The 27,613-nt window shown below is 39.5% G+C and overlaps 3 protein-coding genes and 1 long non-coding RNA gene across 6 annotated transcripts in view; 2 read left to right on the top strand and 2 right to left on the bottom strand.

Moving 5' to 3' along the window:
• The window catches only part of LOC308401490, a 303,063-nt gene that overhangs the window by 711 nt on the left and 274,739 nt on the right, over window positions 1–27,613 (top strand). Inside the window, exon 2 of the long non-coding RNA XR_013972579.1 lies at window positions 207–794. This is a non-coding gene — a long non-coding RNA (uncharacterized lncRNA). The remainder of the gene's footprint in view (window positions 1–206; window positions 795–27,613) is intronic.
• Window positions 2,197–4,363, bottom strand: LOC308401302 (post-GPI attachment to proteins factor 2-like). Of its 2 annotated transcripts, XM_080889464.1 has the most exons (6): window positions 4,300–4,352; window positions 3,901–4,152; window positions 3,553–3,802; window positions 3,197–3,303; window positions 2,987–3,095; window positions 2,197–2,835 (listed from the first exon to the last, which is right to left on the bottom strand). In XM_080889464.1, exons 2-6 carry the CDS (start codon window positions 4,066–4,068, stop codon window positions 2,705–2,707), a joined length of 765 nt encoding a protein of 254 aa, XP_080745590.1. In that variant the 5' UTR covers window positions 4,069–4,152; window positions 4,300–4,352; the 3' UTR covers window positions 2,197–2,704. The 2 variants fall into 2 exon arrangements, with proteins under 2 accessions (XP_080745590.1, XP_080745589.1); XM_080889463.1 differs by having other exon boundaries at window positions 3,901–4,363.
• Window positions 13,682–17,523, top strand: chrna10a (cholinergic receptor, nicotinic, alpha 10a). Of its 2 annotated transcripts, XM_080889702.1 has the most exons (6): window positions 13,811–13,942; window positions 14,211–14,336; window positions 14,951–15,096; window positions 15,264–15,418; window positions 15,928–16,460; window positions 16,543–17,523. In XM_080889702.1, exons 3-6 carry the CDS (start codon window positions 15,094–15,096, stop codon window positions 17,241–17,243), a joined length of 1,392 nt encoding a protein of 463 aa, XP_080745828.1. In that variant the 5' UTR covers window positions 13,811–13,942; window positions 14,211–14,336; window positions 14,951–15,093; the 3' UTR covers window positions 17,244–17,523. The 2 variants fall into 2 exon arrangements, with proteins under 2 accessions (XP_080745827.1, XP_080745828.1); XM_080889701.1 differs by lacking the exon at window positions 14,211–14,336 and having other exon boundaries at window positions 13,682–13,942.
• On the bottom strand, window positions 20,101–21,036 carry LOC308401745 (olfactory receptor 52N5-like; the record flags this gene model as incomplete). The annotated part of the gene is made up of 1 exon (XM_080890125.1): window positions 20,101–21,036. One exon carries the CDS (start codon window positions 21,034–21,036, stop codon window positions 20,101–20,103), a length of 936 nt encoding a protein of 311 aa, XP_080746251.1.

The raw sequence follows: 27,613 nt of genomic DNA, 5'->3' as shown, positions 1-27,613 counted from the left end.
CACACGGTTTAGGTAAAAATGAAAAAGTTGAGGTTTTACATTTAGTTCAGTATTACCTGTTGCCTGTGTCCTTGTCTTTTGGGAAAATACTTTACACAAGTAATGGCTCAAAGAGGATTCCTTTTTTTTTACTGTGCTGCAATTGTTTACTGGATTATTTGTGCCGTTAATTAGTGTCAACTAATTTTTATTCAATCTCCACACAGGATATGCTTGTGAAGATGGAATATGGGGGAGAGCAGAAGTCCGTTGAAGTTCCACAAAGGGATGAATGAAGGACATGCATATTGTATTGAAGAAATAAGTGATGAGAATGCTGTTATTTGCATTTACCAGCTCACCTATGTCAGACCTTTTGATAAACAAAATTCTAATGAAAGTGAGAACATGTACACTGTTACATCTTTCAGAAAATGTTTTGAAATTGTGGTGCACAGTTCAGAATAAATGTTTTTCAAAAACCATTGCATCTTTTTAGTAAATGTTTATTTCCAAAAGAAATTTCTAGAAGTTCAGAACAGTAAAATTCCCGCTTTTTAGAATGAATTAGAAGATAACTCTTACGTAGTTAAACTAAAATACTCTTTGAGAGTTAATATATAAACTCTTAACACCAAGTGTTAAATTATCAACTCCAGACAGATTTGGTGTTTAACACTAAATCAGAGTTAACGTACCAACTCTCCAAAAAGAGTTAAATTAACACTCTCTGGTGTGGACCCATATAGACACTTTAATAGTGTTGAAATCAAATCCGACAGTGTTAATTTGGACATGCTGGATTTGCTGTGTAGGTTTCAGTATTATATAGCTTTTTTTAAAATCTTTAATGACATATTGAAGATATTTACTGACTACTTCATCTGAAAACAGAAGAACAAAGTAATAAACTTTTAGTGATGCGCTTCACATACATTTGTCACATAATATTTGGTTAATATTATTGATTGATAGATTGTTTAATATTAGAACCTACACAATATTAAGCTTTGATCATTTGCATCATCTGGTTTAGATATATGGTGGATTATAAGAAACTTCAGAGCAGTGCAAATTCAATCATATTGCAAGATATATACAGAGGAAATATTTTGAGACTACCTTACAATCTTGGTGGTATAATACAAATGAACAGTAGCATATAATGATGTCTTAAGTCAATCATAAGTTGAAGTGCATATATATTTTAAGTTCTGTTAGAACGATGAAATAACCTTTACAGTGATTTGTTTATTAGACACAGCACAGTTTGCACAAATATGCAAACAATTCCATTTAAACTTTAACCAGACAAATTTATTTCCATGTGCAGGAATTCCTTTGTGCATACATGGAAAGTGTAAGGCCTAAACAGGACAGGCACCAACAGATATGGTACTGATAATGGTATAACTAGTATAAAGAGATGCGCTGAAGTTGTGTAAAGGTAGTCAGGCTAAACAAACTTAAATTGTGCACCCTAAATTAAATTTGCCAGTTACATAGGTATTTTTAGCTGAACCTTCCTGGTATTGAGATCAGATAATATAGGCTTGTGTATTGACATTATAGGCTGATCTTAACTTTGAGCTGTAACCTGCCAATTTAACCATCATCACAAAAATGTGAATCTATCCCCAACACAGTGTTAACAAGACCTGAGTATTATCAGTTTCACAAATATAGGACTTTCTCAGGTAAGGTATTCACTGTATTGGATAATTTTACACGGTTCATTGATTGATTGATTGATTGATTGTTTTTAATTTAGGTACTTTAATTAAATTTGATTTTATCATGTTTTTCCTAAATCTGTTGATATGGCATGTCAATCTGGAGTATACTCTTTCATTTAAATCTACAGGTTTTTATTGGGGGATTTAATTTTGGTGCACAGCGAAGAGTTAGGTAATCAGGACACAATAGTGTGCACAGTTCCTCACATATTACTGAGGAAATCTGTTTTGAAAAGTGTTAAATTAACATTTCAACTGCCAGTATTGCAGAAGTATTTAAAGTTATGATTTACTGAACTTTATTATGTCTCTGTGTTTTAAAAGCCCGACTAGGAATGGGCATGGCAAACTAGCTAAGATTAAAAATACTCTGGTGTGTAATGTGGTTCATGTAATATACTTGCCCTTAAAAAATAAACCATAAATAAGTAACAACATAGAATAAAGCGCTTTGTCAACAGCAACCTGAATATTGCATTTTATTACATGAAAGTGAGTATCGGTGCCAATCTTTTTTGAGGACTCTAAATAGAGTGCAGTGTTTCTGAAGCTGAACACTAAGGCTTAGAATTCAGAATGCATCCATTTCCTATCCTTGAGTTTATATTTCAAAATAAAAGCCAAGCATACTTGAAGAACTATCACTTTACTTTGGCACATTTCTAGTATGACCACAAATTTGCTGTGCAGTGTATAAAAGTTAAAATGTCACATTACATAACATCATGTAGGTTGGTGAAGGCATCCATGAATGAGACACTGAGGCAAAAGAATGCACTTAAAGTTATCCTAATACCCCTACAGTAGCACATGTGCATATCTTATGTTCATTTGTGAGACATCATCACTCACTAAGGATTTGTGACTGGTCATCATGGAAATATATGGAAAAGGCCTTCATCCCACTCTTCCGCTTCAGCAGGATCAAGGCTGCTATCATCAGGTGGTTGGGGGGTGGTACATGTAGTACCTAGTCCTTGACTTTCTAGTCAGAAGTCTTTATCCTCTGAAGATGAAATGAGCATGACCTCCCGGCTCTTAAAGTCCCACACGGCTGTAAGATGGAAGGCCATATTGGAGAAAACAACTAGATACTCAAACAGGGCAAAGAATGTGTAACCTGATAAAAGTAGAAACAGAGTACAGAAAAAATATAATTTGGTCAGAATATTGTGAATATTTGCATTACTGTAAATATGATGGTTGATGATTAATATTAATAAAGCAGCACACAATCCACACAGAAACATAAGGATGGGTTAAATACTCACTCCCTGATTCACAGTACATGTTGTGTTTCCAGTAAAAGAATCCGGCAAAAGCACAGAAACATACATTGAGAAGTAAGAAACGCACTTTCCAGTGGTGAGACTTGGCATCCTGTGAGGGCACAACAAAGTAAACAAATACTGAAATTGACTGTAATTCTACAAATGATATGGCAGTTTTTAAGTTCTAGTGCCTCATTTGCTATTTCTTACCTCAGGACTTAAGGAATATTTCTTAATAGATTTCCATAAACGGCAGGTTATCAACATGTAGATTAGAGAACTTACAATGAACAGGACAAAACCTTCCTTATGCACAACTAAGGAGCAAAAACACAAAGAGGAAGGGAAATTTGACCAACAAATGGGGAGAACTTGTGATAATATGTTATTAAACTTTACATAAATGCACCAACCACCAGTCATATCATACTTAGCACAACTGAAACTGCTTGTTTTTAATGTACAAGAATAGGTAATAGTATTATCAGTATTATTATTATAGTATTACACTATATTTGTGCAGACAAGGCCTGTACAAAAATGCAAACTAAATTCAGAATACTCACAGTAAGTTTCAGTGGATGATACGTATGTGAGCAACAAGAGTCCAATGTTTTCAGATATAGAAAAGCCCAGGTTTAAACAGCTGAGTAAACTCTCTGGAAACCTGGTAGCAAAGCGAGCCTTGTAAAACTTGAAGTAGGTAAAAGCCACCAGTAACCTTGGTGCTGAGTGTAGTCCAATGCAGAATCGCCAAATGTGGCACTCAGGACTTAAGCTGATAGAGGCACTTATAGATGGCAGGTAATTAGGAACCTAAACACACATCAAGAATTTTGTTTAGGTTAAAAATATATAATCAATACATAATAAGGTATTGCAACTACTACCATAGAACTAAACATACACATTACCTGGCAGTGTGTACCAGTGGCATCTTCAAAATGAAAAACAGAGGATATGAAGACACAAGTGATGAGCCCGAGCAGGGGTAGGCACACAGTCGCCAGAACACAGGTGGCGAAGGATACCCTAATAACCAGGGGTCTTTCATGCCCCAAAATATTTGAACTTTGTAGCATTTTAGATTGCGACAGCGGGAAAAGAAACAATCGTGTAAAGATGATCACATACGGGATATAACGCTCTTGGCATCTGTAGCTATGCTAGGTAAGAAGAAAATAGACTGGAGATGAGTAAACATGTCAAGTACATCCATAAGGTCAATATTTATCTTGAACCACTCGGGAACATTTCAGATTTAAAACATTCGCGTGAATTTACTGAACATGTAATGGCTAAATCCATCCTACCTTCACCCTGTTTACTACTGCGGTCAAGTGAGCCCTCACTTACGAAGTCGCAGTCAAGCTAGCCGCCCCGCCAGCCGCACCGAAAATGTGGTTGCACTACTCTTACGTATATTACGGTATGGGTGAAAACCGGCTTAGAAACGCAGTGTTTTGTGTCCTGACACTATTTTACTTCACAATCCACTCCCATTTTTAGTGTATCTCCACTTTCCCCCCTGTGATCCACAGCCCAAATTACTGTATGATTCAGAGAAAATTAACAATAAAATTTACCCAATTTACTCAACTATACTTTTAATGTCCTCATCTTTGACCTCAGATTACAGGAAAACTGTAAGAGGTGACGCAGATATTTCACTGGATTATGACTCTGGGTGACCCCCACTCTGCACCCTGTGATCCACAGCCAAAATTACTGTACGGATTTTGAGAAAATTCATAGCAAAATCTTCCCATTATGCTTTACTGTACTCCACATATTGACATCTTTGAGCTCTGATTACAGGAAAACTGTAAGAGGTGACACAGATATTTCACTGGATTCTGACTCTGGGGGACCCCCACTCTGCACCCTGTGATCCACAGCCAAAATTACTGTACGGATTTTGAGAAAATTGATAGTAAACTTTGCACAATTTACTCTACTGTACTCTATATATTCTCATCTTTGAGCTTAGATTACAGGAAAACTGTAAGAGGTGACGCAGATATCTCACTGGATTATGACTCTGGGGGACCCCCACTCTGCACCCTGTGATCCACAGCCAAAATTACTGTACGGTTTTTGAGAAAATTGATAGTAAACTTTGCACAATTTACTCTACTGTACTTTTAATATCCTCGTCTTTAACCTCAGATTACAGGAAAACTGTAAGAGGTGACGCAGATATTTCACTGGATTATGACTCTGGGTGACCCCCACTCTGCATGCTGTGATCCACAGCCAAAATTACTGTACAGTTTTTGAGAAAATTCATAGCAAAATCTTCCCATTTTGCTTTACTGTACTTTATACATTGACATCTTTGAGCTCCGATTACAGGAAAACTGTAAGAGGTGACGCAGATATTTCACTGGATTATGAATCTAGGCTGTCGCCACTCTGCACCCTGTCATCCACAGCCAAAATTACTGTACAGTTTTTGAGAAAATTGATAGTAAACTTTGCACAATTTACTGTACTATACTCTATATATTCTCATCTTTGAGCTCAGATTACAGGGAAACTGTAAGAGGTGACGCAGATATCTCACTGGATTCTGACTCTAGGCTGTCGCCACTCTTCACCCTGTGATCCACAGCCAAAATTACTGTACGGTTTTTGAGAAAATTGATAGTAAACTTTGCACAATTTACTCAACTATACTTTTAATGTCCTCATCTTTGACCTCAGATTACAGGAAAACTGTAAGAGGTGACGCAGATATTTCACTGGATTATGACTCTGGGTGACCCCCACTCTGCATGCTGTGATCCACAGCCAAAATTACTGTACAGTTTTTGAGAAAATTCATAGCAAAATCTTCCCATTTTGCTTTACTGTACTTTATACATTGACATCTTTGAGCTCCGATTACAGGAAAACTGTAAGAGGTGACGCAGATATTTCACTGGATTATGAATCTAGGCTGTCGCCACTCTGCACCCTGTCATCCACAGCCAAAATTACTGTACAGTTTTTGAGAAAATTGATAGTAAACTTTGCACAATTTACTGTACTATACTCTATATATTCTCATCTTTGAGCTCAGATTACAGGGAAACTGTAAGAGGTGACGCAGATATCTCACTGGATTCTGACTCTAGGCTGTCGCCACTCTTCACCCTGTGATCCACAGCCAAAATTACTGTACGGTTTTTGAGAAAATTGATAGTAAACTTTGCACAATTTACTCTACTGTACTCTATATATTCTCATTTTTGAGCTCAGATTACAGGAAAACTATAAGAGGTGACGCAGATATCTCACTGGATTCTGACTCTGGGTGACCCCCACTCTGCATGCTGTGATCCACAGCCAAAATTACTGTACAGTTTTTGAGAAAATTGATAGTAAAATCTTCCCATTTTGCTTTACTGTACTCTACATATTGACATCTTTGAGCTCAGATTACAGGAAAACTATAAGAGGTGACGCAGATATTTCACTGGATTCTGAATCTAGGCTGTCGCCACTCTTCACCCTGTGATCCACAGCCAAAATTACTGTACGGATTTTGAGAAAATTGATAGTAAACTTTGCACAATTTACTCTACTGTACTCTATATATTCTCATCTTTGAGCTTAGATTACAGGAAAACTGTAAGAGGTGACGCAGATATTTCACTGGATTATGACTCTGGGTGACCCCCACTCTGCACCCTGTGATCCACAGCAAAAATTACTGTACGGATTTTGAGAAAATTGATAGTAAACTTTGCACAATTTACTGTACTATACTCTATATATTCTCATCTTTGAGCTCAGATTACAGAAAAACCATAAGAGGTGACGCAGATATTTCACTGGATTATGAATCTAGGCCATCTCCACTCTGCACCCTGTGATCCACAGCAAAAATTACTGTACGGATTTTGAGAAAATTGATATTAAAATCTTCCCATTTTGCTTCACTGTACTCTACATATTGACATCTTTGAGCTCCGATTACAGGAAAACTGTAAGAGGTGACGCAGATATTTCACTGGATTCTGACTCTAGGCTGTCGCCACTCTGCACCCTGTCATCCACAGCCAAAATTACTGTACAGTTTTTGAGAAAATTGATAGTAAACTTTGCACAATTTACTGTACTATACTCTACATATTGACATCTTTGAGCTCAGATTACAGGAAAACTGTAAGAGGTGACGCAGATATTTCACTGGATTCTGAATCTAGGCCATCTCCACTCTTCACCCTGTGATCCACAGCCAAAATTACTGTACGGATTTTGAGAAAATTGATAGTAAACTTTGCACAATTTACTCTACTGTACTCTATATATTCTCATCTTTGAGCTTAGATTACAGGAAAACTGTAAGAGGTGACGCAGATATCTCACTGGATTATGACTCTGGGTGACCCCCACTCTGCACCCTGTCATCCACAGCAAAAATTACTGTATGGATTTTGAGAAAATTCATAGCAAAATCTTCCCATTTTGCTTTACTGTACTCTACATATTGACATCTTTGGCCTCAGATTACAGGAAAACTATAAGAGGTGACGCAGATATCTCACTGTATTCTGACTCTAGGCTGTCGCCACTCTTCACCCTGTGATCCACAGCCAAAATTACTGTACGGATTTTGAGAAAATTGATAGTAAACTTTGCACAATTTACTCTACTGTACTCTATATATTCTCATCTTTGAGCTTAGATTACAGGAAAACTGTAAGAGGTGACGCAGATATTTCACTGGATTATGACTCTGGGTGACCCCCACTCTGCACCCTGTGATCCACAGCCAAAATTACTGTACGGATTTCTGATAAAATTAAATCCTATTCCATTACCAAACAAAATGAGTTCATTGAAGTATTTGCTTAACTACAAGAAATGTCTTTCCACACACAATTTAAATTTTTCAAAATGTCATTCACACACCACCTCAAGTATCAACTTCAGTTTTAGACATTATTTATTCAGTGCTTAATCACAACAATAGTCAACTTAAGGCACTTACATAATAAGTTAAACCTTACAATAATACATACAGAGAAAAACCCAACAATCATATGACCCCCTATGAGCAACAGTGGGAAGGAAAAACTCCCTTTTAACAGGAAGAAACCTCCGGCAGAACCAGGCTCAGGGAGGGGCGGGGCCATCTGCCTCAACCGGTCAGGGTGAGAAATTACATTTCTCAGATTACTGATTTCTCATATTACTACTACACAGTTTAGATACACTCAACAAAAATATAAACGCAACACCTTTGTTACTGCTCCCATTCCCCATGGGATGGACGTAGAGACCAAAAATTCATTCCAGATACACAATATAACCATCCCTCCCAAACAGTGGTCACAAATCAGTCCAAATGTGTGGTAGTGGGCACATCTGCCATATTGAGATAATCCATCCCACCTCACAGGTGTGCCACATCAGGATGCTGATCTGACATCATGAGTAGTGCACAGGTGTACCTCAGACTGCCCACAACAAAAGGCCACCCTGGAATGTGCAGTTTTGTCTCACAGCAAAATGCCACAGATGCCACAAGCAATGAGGGAGCGTGCAATTGGCATGCTGACAGCAGGAATGTCAACCAGATCTGTCGCCCGTGCATTGAATGTTCATTTCTCAACCATAAGCCGTCTCCACAGGCGTTTCAGAGAATATGGCAGCACATCCAACCGGCCTCACAACCGCAGACCTCGTGTAACCACACCAGCCCAGGACCTCCACATCCAGCAGGTTCACCTCCAAGATCGTCTGAGACCAGCCACCCAGACAGCTGCTGGAACAATTGGTTTGCACAACCAAACAATTTCTGCACAAACTGTCAGAAACCGTCTCAGGGACGCTCAACTGCATGCCCGTCGTCCTCATCGGGGTCTTGACCTGACTCCAGCTCGTCGCCGTAACAGACTTGTGTGGGCAAATGCTCACATTCGATGGTGTCTGGCACGTTGGAGAGGTGTGCGCTTCACGGATGAATCATGGTTCACATTGTTCAGGGCAGATGGCAGCTGAGAATGTCCCAGTTCTTGCATGGCCAGCATACTCACCGGACATGTCACCCATTGAGCATGTTCGGGATGTGCTTGACCGGCGTATACGACAGCGTGTACCAGTTCCCACGAATATCCAACAACCTCGCACAGCCATTGAAGTGGAGTGGACCAACATTCCAAAGGCCACAATTGACAATCTGATAGACTCCATGCGACGATGTGTTGCACTGCATGAGGCAAATGGTGGTCACACCAGATACTGACCGGTTCTGGGTCCCCAGACCCCCAATAGCGCAAAAAACTGCACATTCCAGGGTGGCCTTTTGTTGTGGGCAGTCTGAGGTACACCTGTGCACTACTCATGATGTCAGATCAGAATCAGAATCAGAATCAGAATGGGTTTATTGCCAGATGTTGAGGTTTACAACATTAGGAAATTGCTGCGGTGCTTCAGTGCAGACAATAAGAATTAAAGTGCTATGTAGAAAGAAAGATATGTGCATGCGATATACATGAGATATATACATGAGAATAAGAATTATGAGTGCTACGTAGAAAGATATATAAATGAGTGCAGGTGGTGATCAGTGCCAAACATGAAATGATGCAGTGACACAGCGTAGGGTCATGTGTTAGTGGCGGGGACAGTCATGTGGTTATTGTTCATGTGTCCAACAGCAGAGGGGAAGAAACTTTTCTTGTGGCGAGAGGTTCTGGTGCGAATGGACCGGAGCCTCCTGCCTGAGGGGAGCAGGTCAAACAGACTGTGTCCAGGGTGAGAAGGGTCAGCTGAGATCCGGGCTGCACGCCGCAGTGTCCTGGAGGTGTACAGGTCCTGCAGAGATGGGAGTCTGCAGCCAATCACCTTCTCAGCAGAGCGCACAACACGCTGCAGTCTCTGTTTGTCCCTGATAGTGGCTCCAGCGTACCACACGGTGATGGAGGAGGTGAGGATGGACTCGATGATTGCAGTGTAGAATTGCATCATCGTCCGTGTTGGCAGGTTGAATTTCTTCAGCTGCCTCAGGAAGTACATCCTCTGCTGGGCTTTCTTAATGACGGAGGTGATGGTGGGCTCCCACTTCAGGTCCTGGGTGATGGTGGTACCCAGGAAGCGGAATGAGTCCACAGAGGTGATGGGGGTGTCAGTCAGGATGATGGGGGGGAGTGGGGCTGTGTGCTTCCTGAAGTCCACAATAATCTCCACTGTCTTCTGGGCATTCAGCACCAGGTTGTTGTGGCTGCACCAAGACACCAGACGTTCAACCTCCCTCCTGTAGGTAGACTCGTCCCCGTCCGAGATGAGCCCAATAACGGTGGTGTCATCTGCGAACTTGATTAGCTTGACAGACTGGTGGGTGGAGGTGCAGCAGTTGGTGTACAGGGAGAAGAGCAGAGGAGAAAGAACACAGCCCTGAGGGGAGCCGGTGCTGATGGTCCGGGAGTCCGAGACATTCTTACCCAGCCTCACGTGCTGCTTCCTGTCCGTCAGGAAGTCAGTGATCCACCGGCAGATGGGATCAGGCACATTCATCTGGGAAAGCTTGCCTCGGAGATGGTCTGGAAGGATGGTGTTGAAGGCAGAGCTGAAGTCCACAAACAGGATCCTGGCGTAGGTTCCTGGGGAGTCCAGATGCTGCATCAGCATGGTGTGCCACATCAGGATGCTGATGTGGCACACCTGTGAGGTGGGATGGATTATCTCAATATGGCAGATGTGCCCACTACCACACATTTGGACTGATTTGTGACCACTGTTTGGGAGGGATGGTTATATTGTGTATCTGGAATGAATTTTCGGTCTCTACGTCCATCCCATGGGGAATGGGAGCAGTAACAAAGGTGTTGCGTTTATATTTTTGTTGAGTGTATCTAAACTGTGTAGTAGTAATATGAGAAATCAGTAATCTGAGAAATGTAATTTCTCACCCTGACCGGTTGAGGCAGATGGCCCCGCCCCTCCCTGAGCCTGGTTCTGCCGGAGGTTTCTTCCTGTTAAAAGGGAGTTTTTCCTTCCCACTGTTGCTCATAGGGGGTCATATGATTGTTGGGTTTTTCTCTGTATGTATTATTGTAAGGTTTAACTTATTATGTAAGTGCCTTAAGTTGACTATTGTTGTGATTAAGCACTGAATAAATAATGTCTAAAACTGAAGTTGATACTTGAGGTGGTGTGTGAATGACATTTTGAAAAATTTAAATTGTGTGTGGAAAGACATTTCTTGTAGTTAAGCAAATACTTCAATGAACTCATTTTGTTTGGTAATGGAATAGGATTTAATTTTATCAGAAATCCGTACAGTAATTTTGGCTGTGGATCACAGGGTGCAGAGTGGGGGTCACCCAGAGTCATAATCCAGTGAAATATCTGCGTCACCTCTTACAGTTTTCCTGTAATCTAAGCTCAAAGATGAGAATATATAGAGTACAGTAGAGTAAATTGTGCAAAGTTTACTATCAATTTTCTCAAAATCCGTACAGTAATTTTGGCTGTGGATCACAGGGTGAAGAGTGGCGACAGCCTAGAGTCAGAATACAGTGAGATATCTGCGTCACCTCTTATAGTTTTCCTGTAATCTGAGGCCAAAGATGTCAATATGTAGAGTACAGTAAAGCAAAATGGGAAGATTTTGCTATGAATTTTCTCAAAATCCATACAGTAATTTTTGCTGTGGATGACAGGGTGCAGAGTGGGGGTCACCCAGAGTCATAATCCAGTGAGATATCTGCGTCACCTCTTACAGTTTTCCTGTAATCTAAGCTCAAAGATGAGAATATATAGAGTACAGTAGAGTAAATTGTGCAAAGTTTACTATCAATTTTCTCAAAATCCGTACAGTAATTTTGGCTGTGGATCACAGGGTGAAGAGTGGAGATGGCCTAGATTCAGAATCCAGTGAAATATCTGCGTCACCTCTTACAGTTTTCCTGTAATCTGAGCTCAAAGATGTCAATATGTAGAGTACAGTAAAGCAAAATGGGAAGATTTTACTATCAATTTTCTCAAAAACTCTACAGTAATTTTGGCTGTGGATCACAGGGTGCAGAGTGGGGGTCACCCAGAGTCAGAATCCAGTGAAATATCTGCGTCACCTCTTATAGTTTTCCTGTAATCTGAGCTCAAAGATGAGAATATATAGAGTACAGTACAGTAAATTGTGCAAAGTTTACTATCAATTTTCTAAAAATCCGTACAGTAATTTTGGCTGTGGATGACAGGGTGAAGAGTGGAGATGGCCTAGATTCATAATCCAGTGAAATATCTGCGTCACCTCTTACAGTTTTCCTGTAATCTGAGGTTAAAGACGAGGATATTAAAAGTACAGTAGAGTAAATTGTGCAAAGTTTACTATCAATTTTCTCAAAAAACGTACAGTAATTTTGGCTGTGGATGACAGGGTGCAGAGTGGCGACAGCCTAGATTCATAATCCAGTGAAATATCTGCGTCACCTCTTACAGTTTTCCTGTAATCGGAGCTCAAAGATGTCAATATGTAGAGTACAGTGAAGCAAAATGGGAAGATTTTAATATCAATTTTCTCAAAATCCGTACAGTAATTTTTGCTGTGGATCACAGGGTGCAGAGTGGAGATGGCCTAGATTCATAATCCAGTGAAATATCTGCGTCACCTCTTATGGTTTTTCTGTAATCTGAGCTCAAAGATGAGAATATATAGAGTATAGTACATTAAATTGTGCAAAGTTTACTATCAATTTTCTCAAAAACTGTACAGTAATTTTGGCTGTGGATCACAGCATGCAGAGTGGGGGTCACCCAGAGTCATAATCCAGTGAGATATCTGCGTCACCTCTTACAGTTTTCCTGTAATCTGAGGTCAAAGATGAGGACATTAAAAGTATAGTTGAGTAAATTGGGTAAATTTTATTGTTAATTTTCTCTGAATCATACAGTAATTTGGGCTGTGGATCACAGGGGTGAAAGTGGAGATTAACCAAAACTGGGAGTGGATTGTGAAGTAAAATAGTGTCAGGACAGAAAACACTGCGTTTCTAAGCCAGTCGGCACCTATACCGTAATATGCGTAAGAGTAGTGCAACAACATTTTAGGTGCGGCTGGCGGGGCGGCTAGCTTGACTGCGACTTCGTAAGTGAGGGCTCACTTGACCGCAGTTGTTTACTCTTTGCCAGTGGTCTCTCCCAACAATACCTACGCTGTAACAATAATATTTAAGTATGCAGGGCGGTGGACGTGCATTTCTCAATCAGCTATCGTCGATCGCCTAAAACACTGCTCGGCTCATCCAGTCATTTTAAATTCCCGCATTTTAGGGGGTGTTTGTTTTGTTTGTTTTGTTGTTTGCATTACGCGACCTCAGATGAATGCTCCGATGAGATGATAACGGGCCTGCGGGTGTAGCATCCTTGTCGTGTAAAACGAGGAGGTGGGGACCACCAGCACCCGGAAGAGAAAGTCGAGGAGGACAGTGTTTTGATTGCTACAGCATATATATTTCGACATAATGCAAATTATGTATTATGTAATTATTATCTTTAAAAAAAAAATCATTGGCCAGATTTAGCCCGAAGACAAGGAGCGAGAAATGTGTTATTATTTGTTTGTTAGTTGCCGGTAGCTCTCCGTGGTGCTGAATCACAGCAAACAGGGGACTGTTCTTATTATCATTAATTCGCCACCAAAACCCCATCAAAGATAATACACAACACCACCTTTAACTCGCCGTGTTTGTGCAAGGTGTACACGTGGTCGTATCAGCTGGATTCGTTCTGTCCCGCCCCTTCCTGAGCGCTTGTTGGGCTTGTACAGCACCGGATTACATCGCTGCTGACTTCCCCCATCGGTGTGTTTTTGTAAAGACTATTTTCGGCGAATAAAACGTGTTTGGGGACAGAGCAGTTCAAATGGTTCTCGGATGGAGGGCATTTGCTTCAGCAAGATGAAACAATGGCGAATGGCGAAGACTTTATTCCGCTGGCTGCTGTGTGTCGGTATTTTGCCGAGTAAGTTTACTTTCGTTTTATTTTCTGTTTACCTCGTATAATCTAAAACGATGTCGGTATGTCGATCAGTTTTGCGTTCCTATTTAGGTTGGTTTAATATCATATGAAAGGGAACTATATTAAAACTGTCCTAGCAGAGAAGAAAGCTTTAGATAACATTTTTCTATAAAGTGTGGTTGGACGTGTGATCCCAGTCATCTGTATTTCATTGCATCTATTATATTTTATAGAACATCCTTTTCACCTCATATTTCCTCTCCCCCTCAAGCTGTTTCCCGCAATCCGCAAACTTGTTGCCAGCTGTTTGGGGATTTTGCTGTCATCATAATCCTGTAGACCTTCTTTGCATCCAGCTCAGAGGCTTTATTGAAACAGGACTCGAGGTTAACATCTGGTTAGTCCAAATCCATTGTTGACACTGGGAATAAATTTAGTGCTATAAACTACGTTTCCTGTTGAAAACTCTTCCTGCTCGTTTCCTGATTGATGAGTGATTATTTTAATTAGATTTTATTTTAATGCGTGAATAATGGCTTCGTGCGTTTGACGAATATTTCCCAATACTTTGCCTCCAGGTTTAGGCTCATTTTTATTTGTTGTTTGTTCACTGGATTAATGTTGCATGTTGCACTCTATATACTGAGCTTTAGCAGCGAAAGTCACTGTTGGCACATGTTGGCAGATGTGTTTGGTCTATTTCTAGAGCCTTATAGAAGGGAAATATAGATTGCCATTGCCCTTTGTTCCCTACCACCATCTGCTGTACCATCCATATTTTGTCTCACATGCCCCACATGTTTTTCCCTTTTCTTGCAACCCTCTAAATCCACAGCACTGCCTTTGCTGTGCATGTCACTGGCTTGAAAATCTAATGATCCGTGATCACACCAGCATGCCTTTCATAGCAAACACATATTTTTCTCGATTAAAATGGAAATACATGAATACTGAAATGCATCACATGTTTTGTGTTAACATAGCTTTAAACTGTTTTGTTCCTTGCCCTAGCTTGTTGGTGTGCTCATGGAAGATATGCTCAGAAACTCCTAAAGGATTTGTTCACAAACTACACTAGCGCACTGAGGCCTGTAGAGGACACAAACACCATCCTGAATGTAACTCTACAGGTTACACTCTCCCAGATAATTGACATGGTAAACTCCCACAGTGCACATAACCGTATGAGTGAAATTGATCCATGCAGATACACATATATCTGTATTGCTGTTTTTTATTTTATTTTATTGTGTTTTATTTTTTATTTTTACTGTTTTAACTGTAATATTCCCCTTTTATGATCACCTTTCTCAATATATTACAGGATGAGCGAAACCAAATTCTAACTGCATATTTATGGATACGGCAAGTGTGGTTTGATGCACACCTTAAATGGAATAAAGATGATTATGACGGCCTTGATACCATCCGCATACCGGGTAGTTATGTATGGAGACCTGATATAGTTCTCTATAACAGGTAGGTTGGATGGGCATAGAGTTCACAAATTCAATACTGTATGACGACATTCTGCCCAATATGAAATACACAAACTAAACATGCTTTGAAGCTGTCATTTGTAGGTGTACAGGCCTATGCCGACTGCTTCTTATAGTCCAATAATGCAGCATATACAACAGTCTAGGCAACTATAAAAACAAAACCATAAAATTTGAATTTTAGAAAAGTGATTGAAAGTGCAAGAAAGTATTAGGTAAGTAGGTGTAAAGTAATTCCATATAATGATGCCTCCCATGGTTTAAAAGTGTCATTGAAACTAAAGGATGCTGAAACATTAAACATAATCATGTTATATTATTGAAAAGCAATAAAAACAGACACGATCCTTACCTAGTGTACTTGTGCCTTTCCAGTTTGAAACTAATCAAAGCTGTTTTTGTAAAAGACCTATTCAAAATTTGCTCCTAGTATGAATTTACAGTGTTGTTGAACATTGTTTTTTCAGCAATGATTTCTTTGTTTTTTAGCGCAGATGATCATTTCACTGGTCCCATGGACACCAATGTGGTGATTCGACATGATGGACAGATAATGTGGGATTCTCCAGCAATCACTAAGAGCTCATGCAAAGTGGATGTGTCTTTCTTCCCCTTTGATGCTCAGCAATGCCAGTTCACCTACGGCTCCTGGACCTACAACGGTAACCAGCTTGACATCCTTAATGCAATGGAGAGTGCTGACCTGGCTGACCTGGTGGAAAACGTTGAGTGGGAGGTGCTTGGTATGCCAGCTAAGAAGAGCATTGTTCTTTATGGTTGCTGTGCTGACCCATACCCAGATGTGACCTACACACTGAAACTTAAGAGGAAAGCATCCTTCTATGTCTTCAACCTGCTCATACCATGTGTGATGATCTCTTTTCTGGCACCACTTGGTTTCTACCTTCCTGCTGACTCTGGAGAGAAGGTGTCATTGGGTGTCACAGTGATGCTGGCACTCACTGTCTTTCAGTTACTGGTTGCAGAGATCATGCCCCCCTCTGAGAATGTACCACTAATTGGTAAGAATCAAATCCCAGTATGCGTGATAGTAATGCACTACAAATCTGTTCACAGATTTTCTCATCTTATTTCCTTCCACAGGAAAATATTACATTGCAACAATGACAATGATTACAGCCTCCACTGCTCTGACCATATTTGTCATGAACATACACCACTGTGGCCCTGATGCCAAGCCTGTTCCCAAATGGGCCAAGAAAGTCATTCTGCAGTACATGGCCAGAATGTGCTTTGTGTATGAAGTTGGGGAGAACTGCATGTCACCTCAGCCAGAGAAACAGGAGCCTCCTCCTGTACAGAACACCAACTGCACCATGAATGGTCAGGCGGGACCGGGCAGAGAGGACTGCATCTTCAGAATGGAGAGAGGACAAGAGATAGTGGGACCTATGCCCACAGAGGAAAAAGAAGACATGGATCAGATGCTGTCTCCTATAGGCTCAATCGGGAAGAACCCTACTAGCAACTACAGCTCTTGGAAGAATGGCATTTTTGCAAGCCTGGACTGTGGTGACTCAGGGGAGGGGAGGAGATGCAGGAAGGGAGGAGTGAGTGATGGAGAGAAAAAAGACAGAGAGATTTCCTGCAGCATCCAAAGCAATGAAACACAGCTCTTGCGTAACATAGAGTATATAGCCAACTGCCACAGAGATCAGAGGGCCACGCAGAAAAGGACTGGAGAGTGGAAGAAGGTGGCCAAAGTTTTAGACCGCTTCTTCATGTGGATTTTTTTCATTATGGTGTTTTTCATGAGCCTTCTCATCATGGGCAAAACCATATAACTGCAGACCTTTTCAGAAGGTTTGGTGACAGCATGAAATGCTGTTAATAGCATAAAGATTATTCCAGGTTAGGACAGGAATAATCCAGTATTATCAGATTCTGTAAAAGTTTCTCATATTTCCAGGAATGTTTGAGATTTCATCTCCTATTACAAACCTTTTTGTGAGTAGAATTAAATCTTTGATAAAGTTGTTGTTTATGGACTTTCTCCCCTTGCTATGTGAAAGTTATTCCACTCACCCAAGAAGTGGGAAGTTCTTTTGTCAAATCTATATATTTTATGATAATGATATTTTTTCAGTTGTTCACTATTGAGTTCTTCTTTTAAAAAATAAAATACAGATTAATTTCTATACAGCAACTTTTATTTCCCCTTTATTTAAGGTGTTCATAAACTAATATCAACAAGCAACAAATAAATATTATCCGCTGTTGCTTAAGAAATGTCTTATTGTTGCAGGAAAATTTAAAATGTCCACATTCCAGAAAAGAATCAATTAATTTACTGATGCGAAACGAAATAGTGAAGTGATGAAATAAACATACAGATCATTTAAGCAGCAAAAACTGTTACTTGCAGTTTCCTTGAATACTTAATTAGCCACTTGAGACTGACTGTTGAAAAACACAACTTTTGAGCAGAAATAAACATGTTTTCGTCCTGGTTCATAAACCATTTAAGTCTCTATGGGAAAAATTCCCATTTACAGGGTGATTTATTATATATTTGAATTATTTCTTATTATTTTATGGCTCACCCATTTAAAATGCACTGTGACTTATGCAAGAGGTATTAAAGTGTTAAAGACGCATTGCTCACTTAATGAGACTGGGTATCTGCACTAATTAGCAGGTATCTGTAATGCAAGGTTAATTATAGATCTATGAATGAACCTAATGTTGTCACTTTTGTCTCCAAAAAGCCTAAATGGTAATGCCCATAATTTTCAAATAGAGGGTCCAAAATGGGACCTCACGAACCCGTGATGTGACAGTAACTTTTATATAGTGGTCATCATTGTCATGTCACAGAAAGAGGGTTTTTCATTCAAAACAGTCAGCACCTGAGGCTTTTTTGTGTGGAGCTTCTATATTCTCCCTGTTCTTGGGCGAACAGCTTGCTCCCTCAGTCCAAAGACACACGTGTCAGGTTGATTGCAGAGATTAAAATCAGCTGAATAGCCCTGTGATAGATTGGTGATGTGCCCAGGGTTTATCCCACCCCTCACTAAAATAGGCTCCAGCCCTCCTCCAACCCAAAATCTGACAAAGCAGTTAAATCAAAAGCAGTTACTATGGTTATGGTGGTGTCCTGAGAAAGTAAGGCCTCCAGTGAACCCTGAGAGGGTTCAATGCTCTTTTAATGCTTCACATGGCTTGTTTGACTAATTTATAAATCCATGAAAATATAACAGCTGGCATGGGTATAAAATAATTATACTAGCACAAGACCCTTTGATAGAAATTGTGTTACCAGTTTCTCTAAAACATATAACATGCTTATGATGATGTCACTAGTGTAACGCTTATGCATTAACTGTGAAATCTCATAGTTTGCAGCCATTAGCTTAGCTCTTGGTATAGTTTAGCTCTTGGTATAATCCCTCATCTATATGTTTTAGAGAGGGATAGCCCTCTTTAATCTCGACCAGAAAGGAAAATAGTCTGAATGCTTAGTCAGCAGTACTCTGTTCTAAACTGTTAGGAAATGCACTACAATGCAATGTCACATTAACAGAAGTAGAGAAGAATTACAGTAAAATGTCATGGGAAAATAATCTGTCCTGGATAATCCAGGTGCATGTGGCATGCAGAAAGACAAGGAAAGTATTTTAGGGGGATTACAATGGTACTTTCTTTTTTTTTTTTTTTAAATTCAGAAATATATTTCTGGTAAAAAATGTTTTCCTTCTATCTGATGGTCCTAATTTGAAGGTGTGAAAGACAACTCCTTGAACACAATGATGCCAAACAATACAGAACAGTGTTGATAATGGATTAGAATGAAGAACTGAATTAAGTTGATCCAAACAGCCATTCACCAAGGAAATATTTTATCACTGGCATTTCTTATTATCTTTAGCCACACAGTAATCTTAGTTGGCTTTTATGAGTAAAATTAGTTAAAAAAAACTCTAAAAGCCTTTTGTTTTTAATAGGATATGAAAAAGAAGCCTCAGAAGCTTCAGTTAGCGTTAGATGGAAAATAATAGTTGCAAGGGTACATAATAAACAACTGAAAATATATTCCCTATTGGTATATGTACAATACATTTTGTATTGTGATACTCTATTAAAGTAAAAAAAAAAAAAAACATTACTAACTTTTTGAGCATAAGTTTTGGGTTGTAAGTTATTAACAATGACTACACAGAAAAAAACCCACAAGCTTACTGAAAACAAATGCATTACTCAGCTCCAAATACATGCATAGTGATACTGATTATAAGGACATTTTTATTTATTTTATGCTCTGTCATAGATATTATTTTAATGGCTTTTCAGCAATCAATCAATAGAAGTGTGTAGGCCTGGCCCCACTTAAAAAAAAAGGTTGGTAGAAAACATTTAGATTTGAATACATGGGTGGGAGGAAAATTAATGCGTCACTCATTCTGATGTCTTGTCATTTTATGCTGTTGTTATTGTTATTGAGCTGTTGAAAGACTTTTCAAAAGGAACTGGAACTACAGTTAAAAGAAAAGGTTAATCTAAAATAGGTACCTTTTAGTTGCAACCACTGAAAACCTTACTTTATTTATTTATTTTGTACTAATGTGACCTTCAGGGTATTTAAAGGCGCCTATAAATAAAATGTATTATTATTAGTACTGTAAATTTAAGATAAAAAAAATATTAGGATGGAGTCACTTTTCTTTTTAGTATTTCAGTAATTGTATGTCTTAATGATCTCGTTTGCATTCCATAAATTATTGGATTCAGATTAGCAGGGACAACATGAAATAAAACATATGCAATTTTCCTTAAGTCTGGGTAATTTGGGAAACGATGCAAAATAATTGTTAAAAATCCTGACCAGAGCATGATCAGATAAAGAACAAGGTGGCTTGCACATGTTTGCAGCGCTTTGTTATTTAAGTCTTTGTTTTTCTTAATCCAGCAAATGAGAGCAATTCTAAAATAGGTGGCAGCTATGCTTGCAATTGAACTAGTAAACAGCAGCACAGTGAAAAAGAGTCCATAGATGTTGTTTATGGACACGTCCTCACAAGAAAGCTTGAATAGTGATGCATTGTCACAGTAAGAATTTTGTATAGTGGATCTGCAGCGGGACAGCCTCACAGTAAGACCTATTAATATAGACACAAGCACTACTGACACCCCCCAGGCAGCTGCGGACAGCCCAACCACAGTTCTGGTTGTCATAATGGAACTATACCTTAAGGGGTGGCATATCGCCACATATCTATCAATTGCCATAATGATGAGGATCATATGTGAAGCCGATCCAAATGTGTGACTTTGAAAAGCCTGAACCACACACTGTTTGTAGGTGATAAACCGTTCGGTTGCCAAGATGTGAGCCATTAGCTGAGGCAGCAGGACTGTGTTACCTATGAGATCATTGACAGACAGGTTACAAAACAGAAAGTACATTGGCTGGTGCAAACTCTTCTGAGAAATGATAAGCAAAAGGACTCCAATGTTAGAAAAAAGCAGGGTGAAGTAAACAAAGAGCAGTAAGAAAAAGAGAGGATACGTTAACTGTGGAGAAATGTCAAAACCTTGGACCTCCAGAATATCGGTTGAAACTGTTTTGTTTTTTTCCATTCTCTTTACTTAATGGGAAACCTAAAAGAGAAAACACTGACAATGAAACATGATAAGTGTCCCAGTATGTTAAAGCTGAATGAACATACTTATTACACTTTTTTTTCTGCCTGGAAAAAAAATCAATAAAAATAAAATATGATTAAAAATGCTTCATGATAACAAAAAAAGAAAAACAAACACAAAATTAAATTAAATTACACTTTTAAAAACACATTACCTTCAATTGAAATATTCAGTAATCAAATTCTGTCTTGTTCTCTTGCATAAAAAAAAAAAAACCCTTTTTCATTCATTTTCAAATATGGTGTGTAAAACAACAACAACTAAAACTGACACCAATAAACCATAACCATAAACTAAGGAAAGTACCAACATTTTATAGTGAAAATGCAGATGTTTTGAAAAAAACAAAACAAAACAAAACAAAAAAATGCTCAACAAAACCTACAACAATGTGAAGTCACAGTGTTTTAAGCTGCTAGTGTTTTGTACCTTGGCTGTGGAGGAAGGAATCTAATCAGCAGCTACAGCTGAGTGACTTTTATATTCAGGGTGTAACATTTGATATGAATTTACTGGCTTCTCCATTTCAGCTACAGTTCTATATTTATCAAGGGCTCGTTATAGATTCCCACATGAATTAATATGGAGCTTGATATTTAATTTTTGTCTAGATGCAAGAATAAAAGCAAAACTTTTCCTGCCATACACTTCGAAAGAAGAAAAAAAAAAGTTAACAAGCACATTTTAAATTATTAACAAGAATGAGGACCATAAATAGTGGCCAGTGTGTATTATCTGTAGAAATTGTACTCTTTCCACTTTTCACTGTATGTTTGTGACCTGCACTCTACCTGCAGTCCTTCCAGACACATGAAGAAAGCAATGGGATATGGAAACAATGTGGACTTGTCCGCCATGGATTTATCATTACTACCAAGTGCAACTAAGTGTTATAGACATATCTGCTGACACAGCTTAACACACTTAATCAAACTAAAACAAAAAACAAAAAACAACCATTTAAGTTAGGCCTTATATTATATGGTGGTGCTGGACTTGCCACTGTTTTCCGGGACAGTTTCTCCTGCAGAGCTTTGGACTATGAGACTTTCCCTTTCTTTGAGTCACAGTTTCTTAAGGTCGGTTCATCAAATATATTTTACTGTGTTTTAATCTGCCGCCCTCCCGGCCCCGCTGGTGTTTATATCCAGGATTTCACAGACTTTTTATCCTCCATTATTAGATCAGCGATTTCATCCTGCATGTGGATGATCTTAGCTGTAGCATGGCCTCTGACTCTTTTAATTTTATTCAGCATGTCTCTGGTCCCACTCACGTTAAAGGCCACACCTTGGACCTCGTGTTTTCTCTTTGCTTAGACACAACTAATCTCTGTGTTAAGGATGTACAAGTGAGTGACCATTCTTGTGTTATTTTTAACCTTAGCTTCCCTCTGGAAACACCACCATCCAATCTCTTGTTCAATAAGTGGTTCATAAATCAGGATGTTGCCCTGAAGTTTTCTGATTTATGGATCCTCATGTGATCAGGGGCTGCACTGATGCTGATGTTGCTACGCTGTCAAAGTCTGTGTGGACAGAGGCATGAAAGGACCCAAAATGCAGACACAAACGTAGAGGCCAGGCTGAAACTCAAAATGGTGGCTTTATTGCTGAACACTGGAAAAACTAAACTAAACTTGACAATACAAAATAAACTTGGTAGACTTGGCAAACAGAACACACAGACATAAATAAGCGAGGATGCAACACTGAACACAGGAAGACAGAGGACTTAAATACACACATGAGGTATCAGGAGAAGTGGCAAGACAGCTGACACACATGAACATAACGACATCACAGGGGAAACGTAAAAACTAAACACAATGAACACAAGAACACAGGACCTCTTTCAAAATAAAACAGGAAACATAATGTAAAGCAGACCTGACGACATGAACTTAACAAAAGACATGCAGACATGAAACACATGAAGGGTAAGGGAGACTTAACACAGGGGTTGAAAACATAAGGGGAAACTAATAAGCAAATGAACATAGAAAACGTAATGAGCTTAAACATACACTATAAACATCAAAATATATTAAAACCCAAAACGCTGGGTCCAAAGACTCAGGATTGTGACAGTTGTACCTTTAAAAACTGTCATTGCTGCCCCAAAAAGAGCTCCTCCTCCTAAACGATGACATAAGGAACGTCAAAAGACTCTGTAGGAAAGCAGAACGCCTTTGGAAATCAACTAAAATTGATGTTCACAGGCTCCACCTTAGGGAAGTTTGGGTTTCCCTGCATGAAACCATTAAATCAGCTAGATCAGGATATTTTTCTCAGTTGATCTCATCAAACAAGAAAAATTCCAAAGTACTGTTCGAAACCATAAAATGGCCTGTATTTATATAGCACTTTACTAGTCCCTAAGGACCCCAAAGCGCTTTACATATCCAGTCATCCACCCATTCACACACACACATTCACACACTGGTGATGGCAAGCTACATTGTAGCCACAGCCACCCTGGGGCGCACTGACAGAGGCGAGGCTGCCGAACACTGGCGCCACCGGGCCAACAGTAGGCAACGGGTGAAGTGTCTTGCCCAAGGACACAACGACCGAGACTGCCCAAGCCGGGGCTCGAACCGGCAATCTTCCGATTACAAGGCGAACCCCCAACTCTGGAGCCACGATCGCCCCATAAACTCTATTGTTTCCCCCGTGGACCACCCAGTACCTGTGTCCTCTATATGTGAGAGTGATGACTTTCTAAACTTCTTTGTAGATAAAGTTAATAATGTCCATATGAGCATTGTGTCTCTGGTCCACCTCCCTCTCATTTGCTGTAAGTGTTTAACCCATTGACCATACATGACCTTTCACTTCTGCTGGATAAAATGAACATCACCACTTGTCCAAATGACATTCTACCTGCTGTGCTGTTTAAAAATGCTCTCTCTGTCATATCTCCAAACTGCGAACGTTTTTGTCTAAATCTGAGTTAGAAATGATTATTCATGCTTTTATTTCTTCTCGCTTAGATTACTGTAACAATCTTTTTTTTTTTGAGCAAAAAGAACCTTGACCATCTCCTGCCTATGTTTCTGATCTCTTAGAACCTCACACTCCCTCTCGCAGCCTGAGATCATCTAATCAAAGGCTGTTGGTAGTTTGTCAAAACATCAAAACTAAGAGTTTGAGTGAAAAAACAAACAAAAACACAAAAAAGTGTATGCTCAAAAGTTATTCTAAATGTTGAGACAGGTGTTGTTTGTGTTGGGATTCTAAAAATTTGTGAAATTTGTGGCATAGAAATGGTAGCACTGGTTTTTGATAATATGCAGAGTGATGGTTATAAAGTCTAACAGCTGCTGGGAGGAAGGACCTGCTATTAAGCTCCTTTGTGCACCTATGATTTATTTAGTTTTGACTGAATTACATACAAGAAAAAAAAGTGCCCTGTGGCAAGCTGGAGTCCAGGATTTACCCTGCCTCTTTCCATATATTTCCATGATTTTCCATGTATTTCAATGAGTGCTCCATAAAAGCATAAGCACATGTAAAAATAAATAAATAAATATTTTCAATATTTCATATCTACATTAACATCTGAAAATGAACCAGGGACTGGGGCAATTTCAAATTCCCCAAATGTGAATATGTTTATGTCCCAGTGAACCATGTCATCAGATAAGTCAACCACTCAAATAAACAATCAAGCAGAAAAATACCTTAACTTTACATAGAAAGGCCCGAGACAGTAAACTCAACCCATGTCCTTTTCTGTGGAACAGTACTAAAAAAGGGCAAATAATGTAAAAAGTGGGTCAAATGAATTATCAAAGCAGCTCAAGGGTTCATCATATCCATTTCCCAGGGGAAGATGATTAGTCCTAATGTCCTTACTGCCCTTTTGTGTGAGTAAAAATTGTCCTTGTTCCCCATTGCCTGCTGTGATCACTTCAGAGCTCTGTTTCAATTAGTATTCTTTCATACTTTCTGGAAAGGCCGAACACTGAAATCATTAAACATAGTTTTTGTCTTTCTGCATTTTCTGTAAAACATTTTACTTCAATATTAATAAATTACTATGTCAGAAGGAACTGTTGTTCCTACAGTGCAAATGAATGTACATAAAAAACAATAAATGATTGTAATAATTTATATATTTATGAAAAAATAATAAACAGTGTTATAGTACCCAAGGTGTAAAAATAATTTACTTAATTTCACAGTTCATGATTAAAGTTTAAAAAAATCAAATGTTCACACATTATTATGCAACTCCACTTAACAACTTGTAAACATCTGAGTCAAACACACCTCCCAGGAGTATTATTAAAAAACAATCCTCATTAGCAAGTAAAACAGTATATCATTCTAGACTAGAGGTTTACCATTTGTCCAGGGATTAATTAAAATGTGAGACAGTTAATAACACATCAATTAATCAAACTTCTAAGGGGCTCATTAAAAATATGTTTTGACAAAGTAATCAGGGATTTGGCTGTTGTAATTCTGCCTAGTTAAAGTGGTTCCAGTTACATAATAGTTTTATAAAAGTTTTATTACAGCTCTTTATTTTAAGAGCTGAAATTATATTTAAGCTGAATAAAAATATATTTTTATTATTTCTGTGGCACTACTTTATGGTATAAGGTATTGTTATGCTAATGCAGCAATTATGTTATAAAACAGTTATAAAAGTATATAAAAGAAATACTTTTAAAGTATTATTTGTAGCACTATATACCAACATATCTTTACTAATAATATATATATATATACGAGTTTATTGTTTGCCATTTGTATCTATCTATCTATCTATCTATCTATCTATCTATCTATCTATCTATCTATCTATCTATAGATATATATCTATAAAAAAAAAAAAAACACCCAGCACGCCCCTGCGGGCGGTTTATCCTTCAAGCTCGGGTCCTCTACCAGAGGCCTGGGAGCTTCAGGGTCCTGCGCAGTATCTTAGCTTCTGGACAGAGATCTCCGATGTTATTCCCGGGATCTGCTGGAGCCACTCGCCTAGCTTGGGAGTCACCGCACCTAGTGCTCCGATTACCACGGGGACCACCGTTACCTTCACCCTCCACATCCTCTCGAGCTCTTCTCTGAGCCCTTGGTATTTCTCCAGCTTCTCGTGTTCCTTCTTCCTGATATTGCTGTCATTCGGAACCGCTACATCGATCACTACGGCCGTCTTCTTCTGTTTGTCTACCACCACTATGTCCGGTTGGTTAGCCACCACCATTTTGTCCGTCTGTATCTGGAAGTCCCACAGGATCTTAGCTCGGTCATTCTCCACCACCCTTGGGGGCATCTCCCATTTTGACCTTGGGACTTCCAGGTTATACTCGCACAGATGTTCCTGTACACTATGCCGGCCACTTGGTTATGGCGTTCCATGTATGCCTTGCCTGCTAGCATCTTGCACCCTGCTGTTATGTGCTGGATTGTCTCTGGGGCATCTTTACACAGCCTGCACCTGGGGTCTTGCCTGGTGTGATAGACCCCAGCCTCTATGGATCTTGTACTCAGAGCTTGTTCTTGTGCTGCCATGATTAGTGCCTCTGTGCTGTCTTTCAGTCCAGCTTTGTCCAGCCACTGGTAGGATTTCTGGATATCAGCCACCTCCACTATCTGCCGGTGGTACATACCGTGCAGGGGCCTGTCCTTCCATGACGGTTCCTCGTCTCCCTCCTCTTTCTTGGGTTTCTGCTGCCTGAGGTATTCACTGAGCACTCGGTCAGTTGGGGCCATCTTCCCAATGTATTCTTGGATGTTCGTTGTCTCATCCTGGACTGTGGTGCTGACACTCACCAGTCCCCCCTCAGTGAGATCCCCTCAGTGAGATCATTAACAAGACTGGCTACAGATACCGACTACGGAACGGAGCAGTTGTCAGCCACCTCCTGTACATGGATGACATCAAGCTGTATGCCAAGAGTGAACGAGACATCAATTCACTGATCCACACTACCAGGCTATACAGCAATGACATTGGAATGTCGTTCGGACTGGAGAAGTGTAGTCGGATGGTAACAAAGAGAGGGAAGGTAGTCAGAACTGAGGGGATTGAACTACCAGAAGGCAACATTGCAGACATAGAGGACAGTTACAAGTACCTGGGGATCCCGCAGGCGAATGGGAACAATGAAGAGGCCGCTAGAAAAGCTGCAACCACCAAGTACCTGCAGAGGGTCAGGCAAGTCTTGAGGAGTCAGCTGAATGGTAAGAACAAGATCCGGGCCATCAACACGTACGCCCTGCCCGTGATCAGGTACCCTGCTGGGGTAATAGGCTGGCCAAAGGAGGAGATAGAAGCCACTATCTATCTATCTATCTATCTATCTATCTATCTATCTATCTATCTATCTATCTATCTATCTATCTATCTATCTATCTATCTATCTATCTATCTATCTATCTATCTATCTATCTATCTATCTATCTATCTATATATGAATAAGACTTTATTGTTTGCCATTTGTAAAATTCAAACAACATATGGTAGAATTACTATTTTGGAAACATCTTTGAAA

The sequence above is a fragment of the Rhamphochromis sp. 'chilingali' genome, assembly GCF_963969265.1.
Source record: "Rhamphochromis sp. 'chilingali' genome assembly, chromosome: 8".
NCBI lineage: Eukaryota > Metazoa > Chordata > Actinopteri > Cichliformes > Cichlidae > Rhamphochromis > Rhamphochromis sp. 'chilingali'.
Note: the sequence above shows the minus strand (reverse complement) of the source record. Positions and strands in the feature narration are given on the sequence as shown.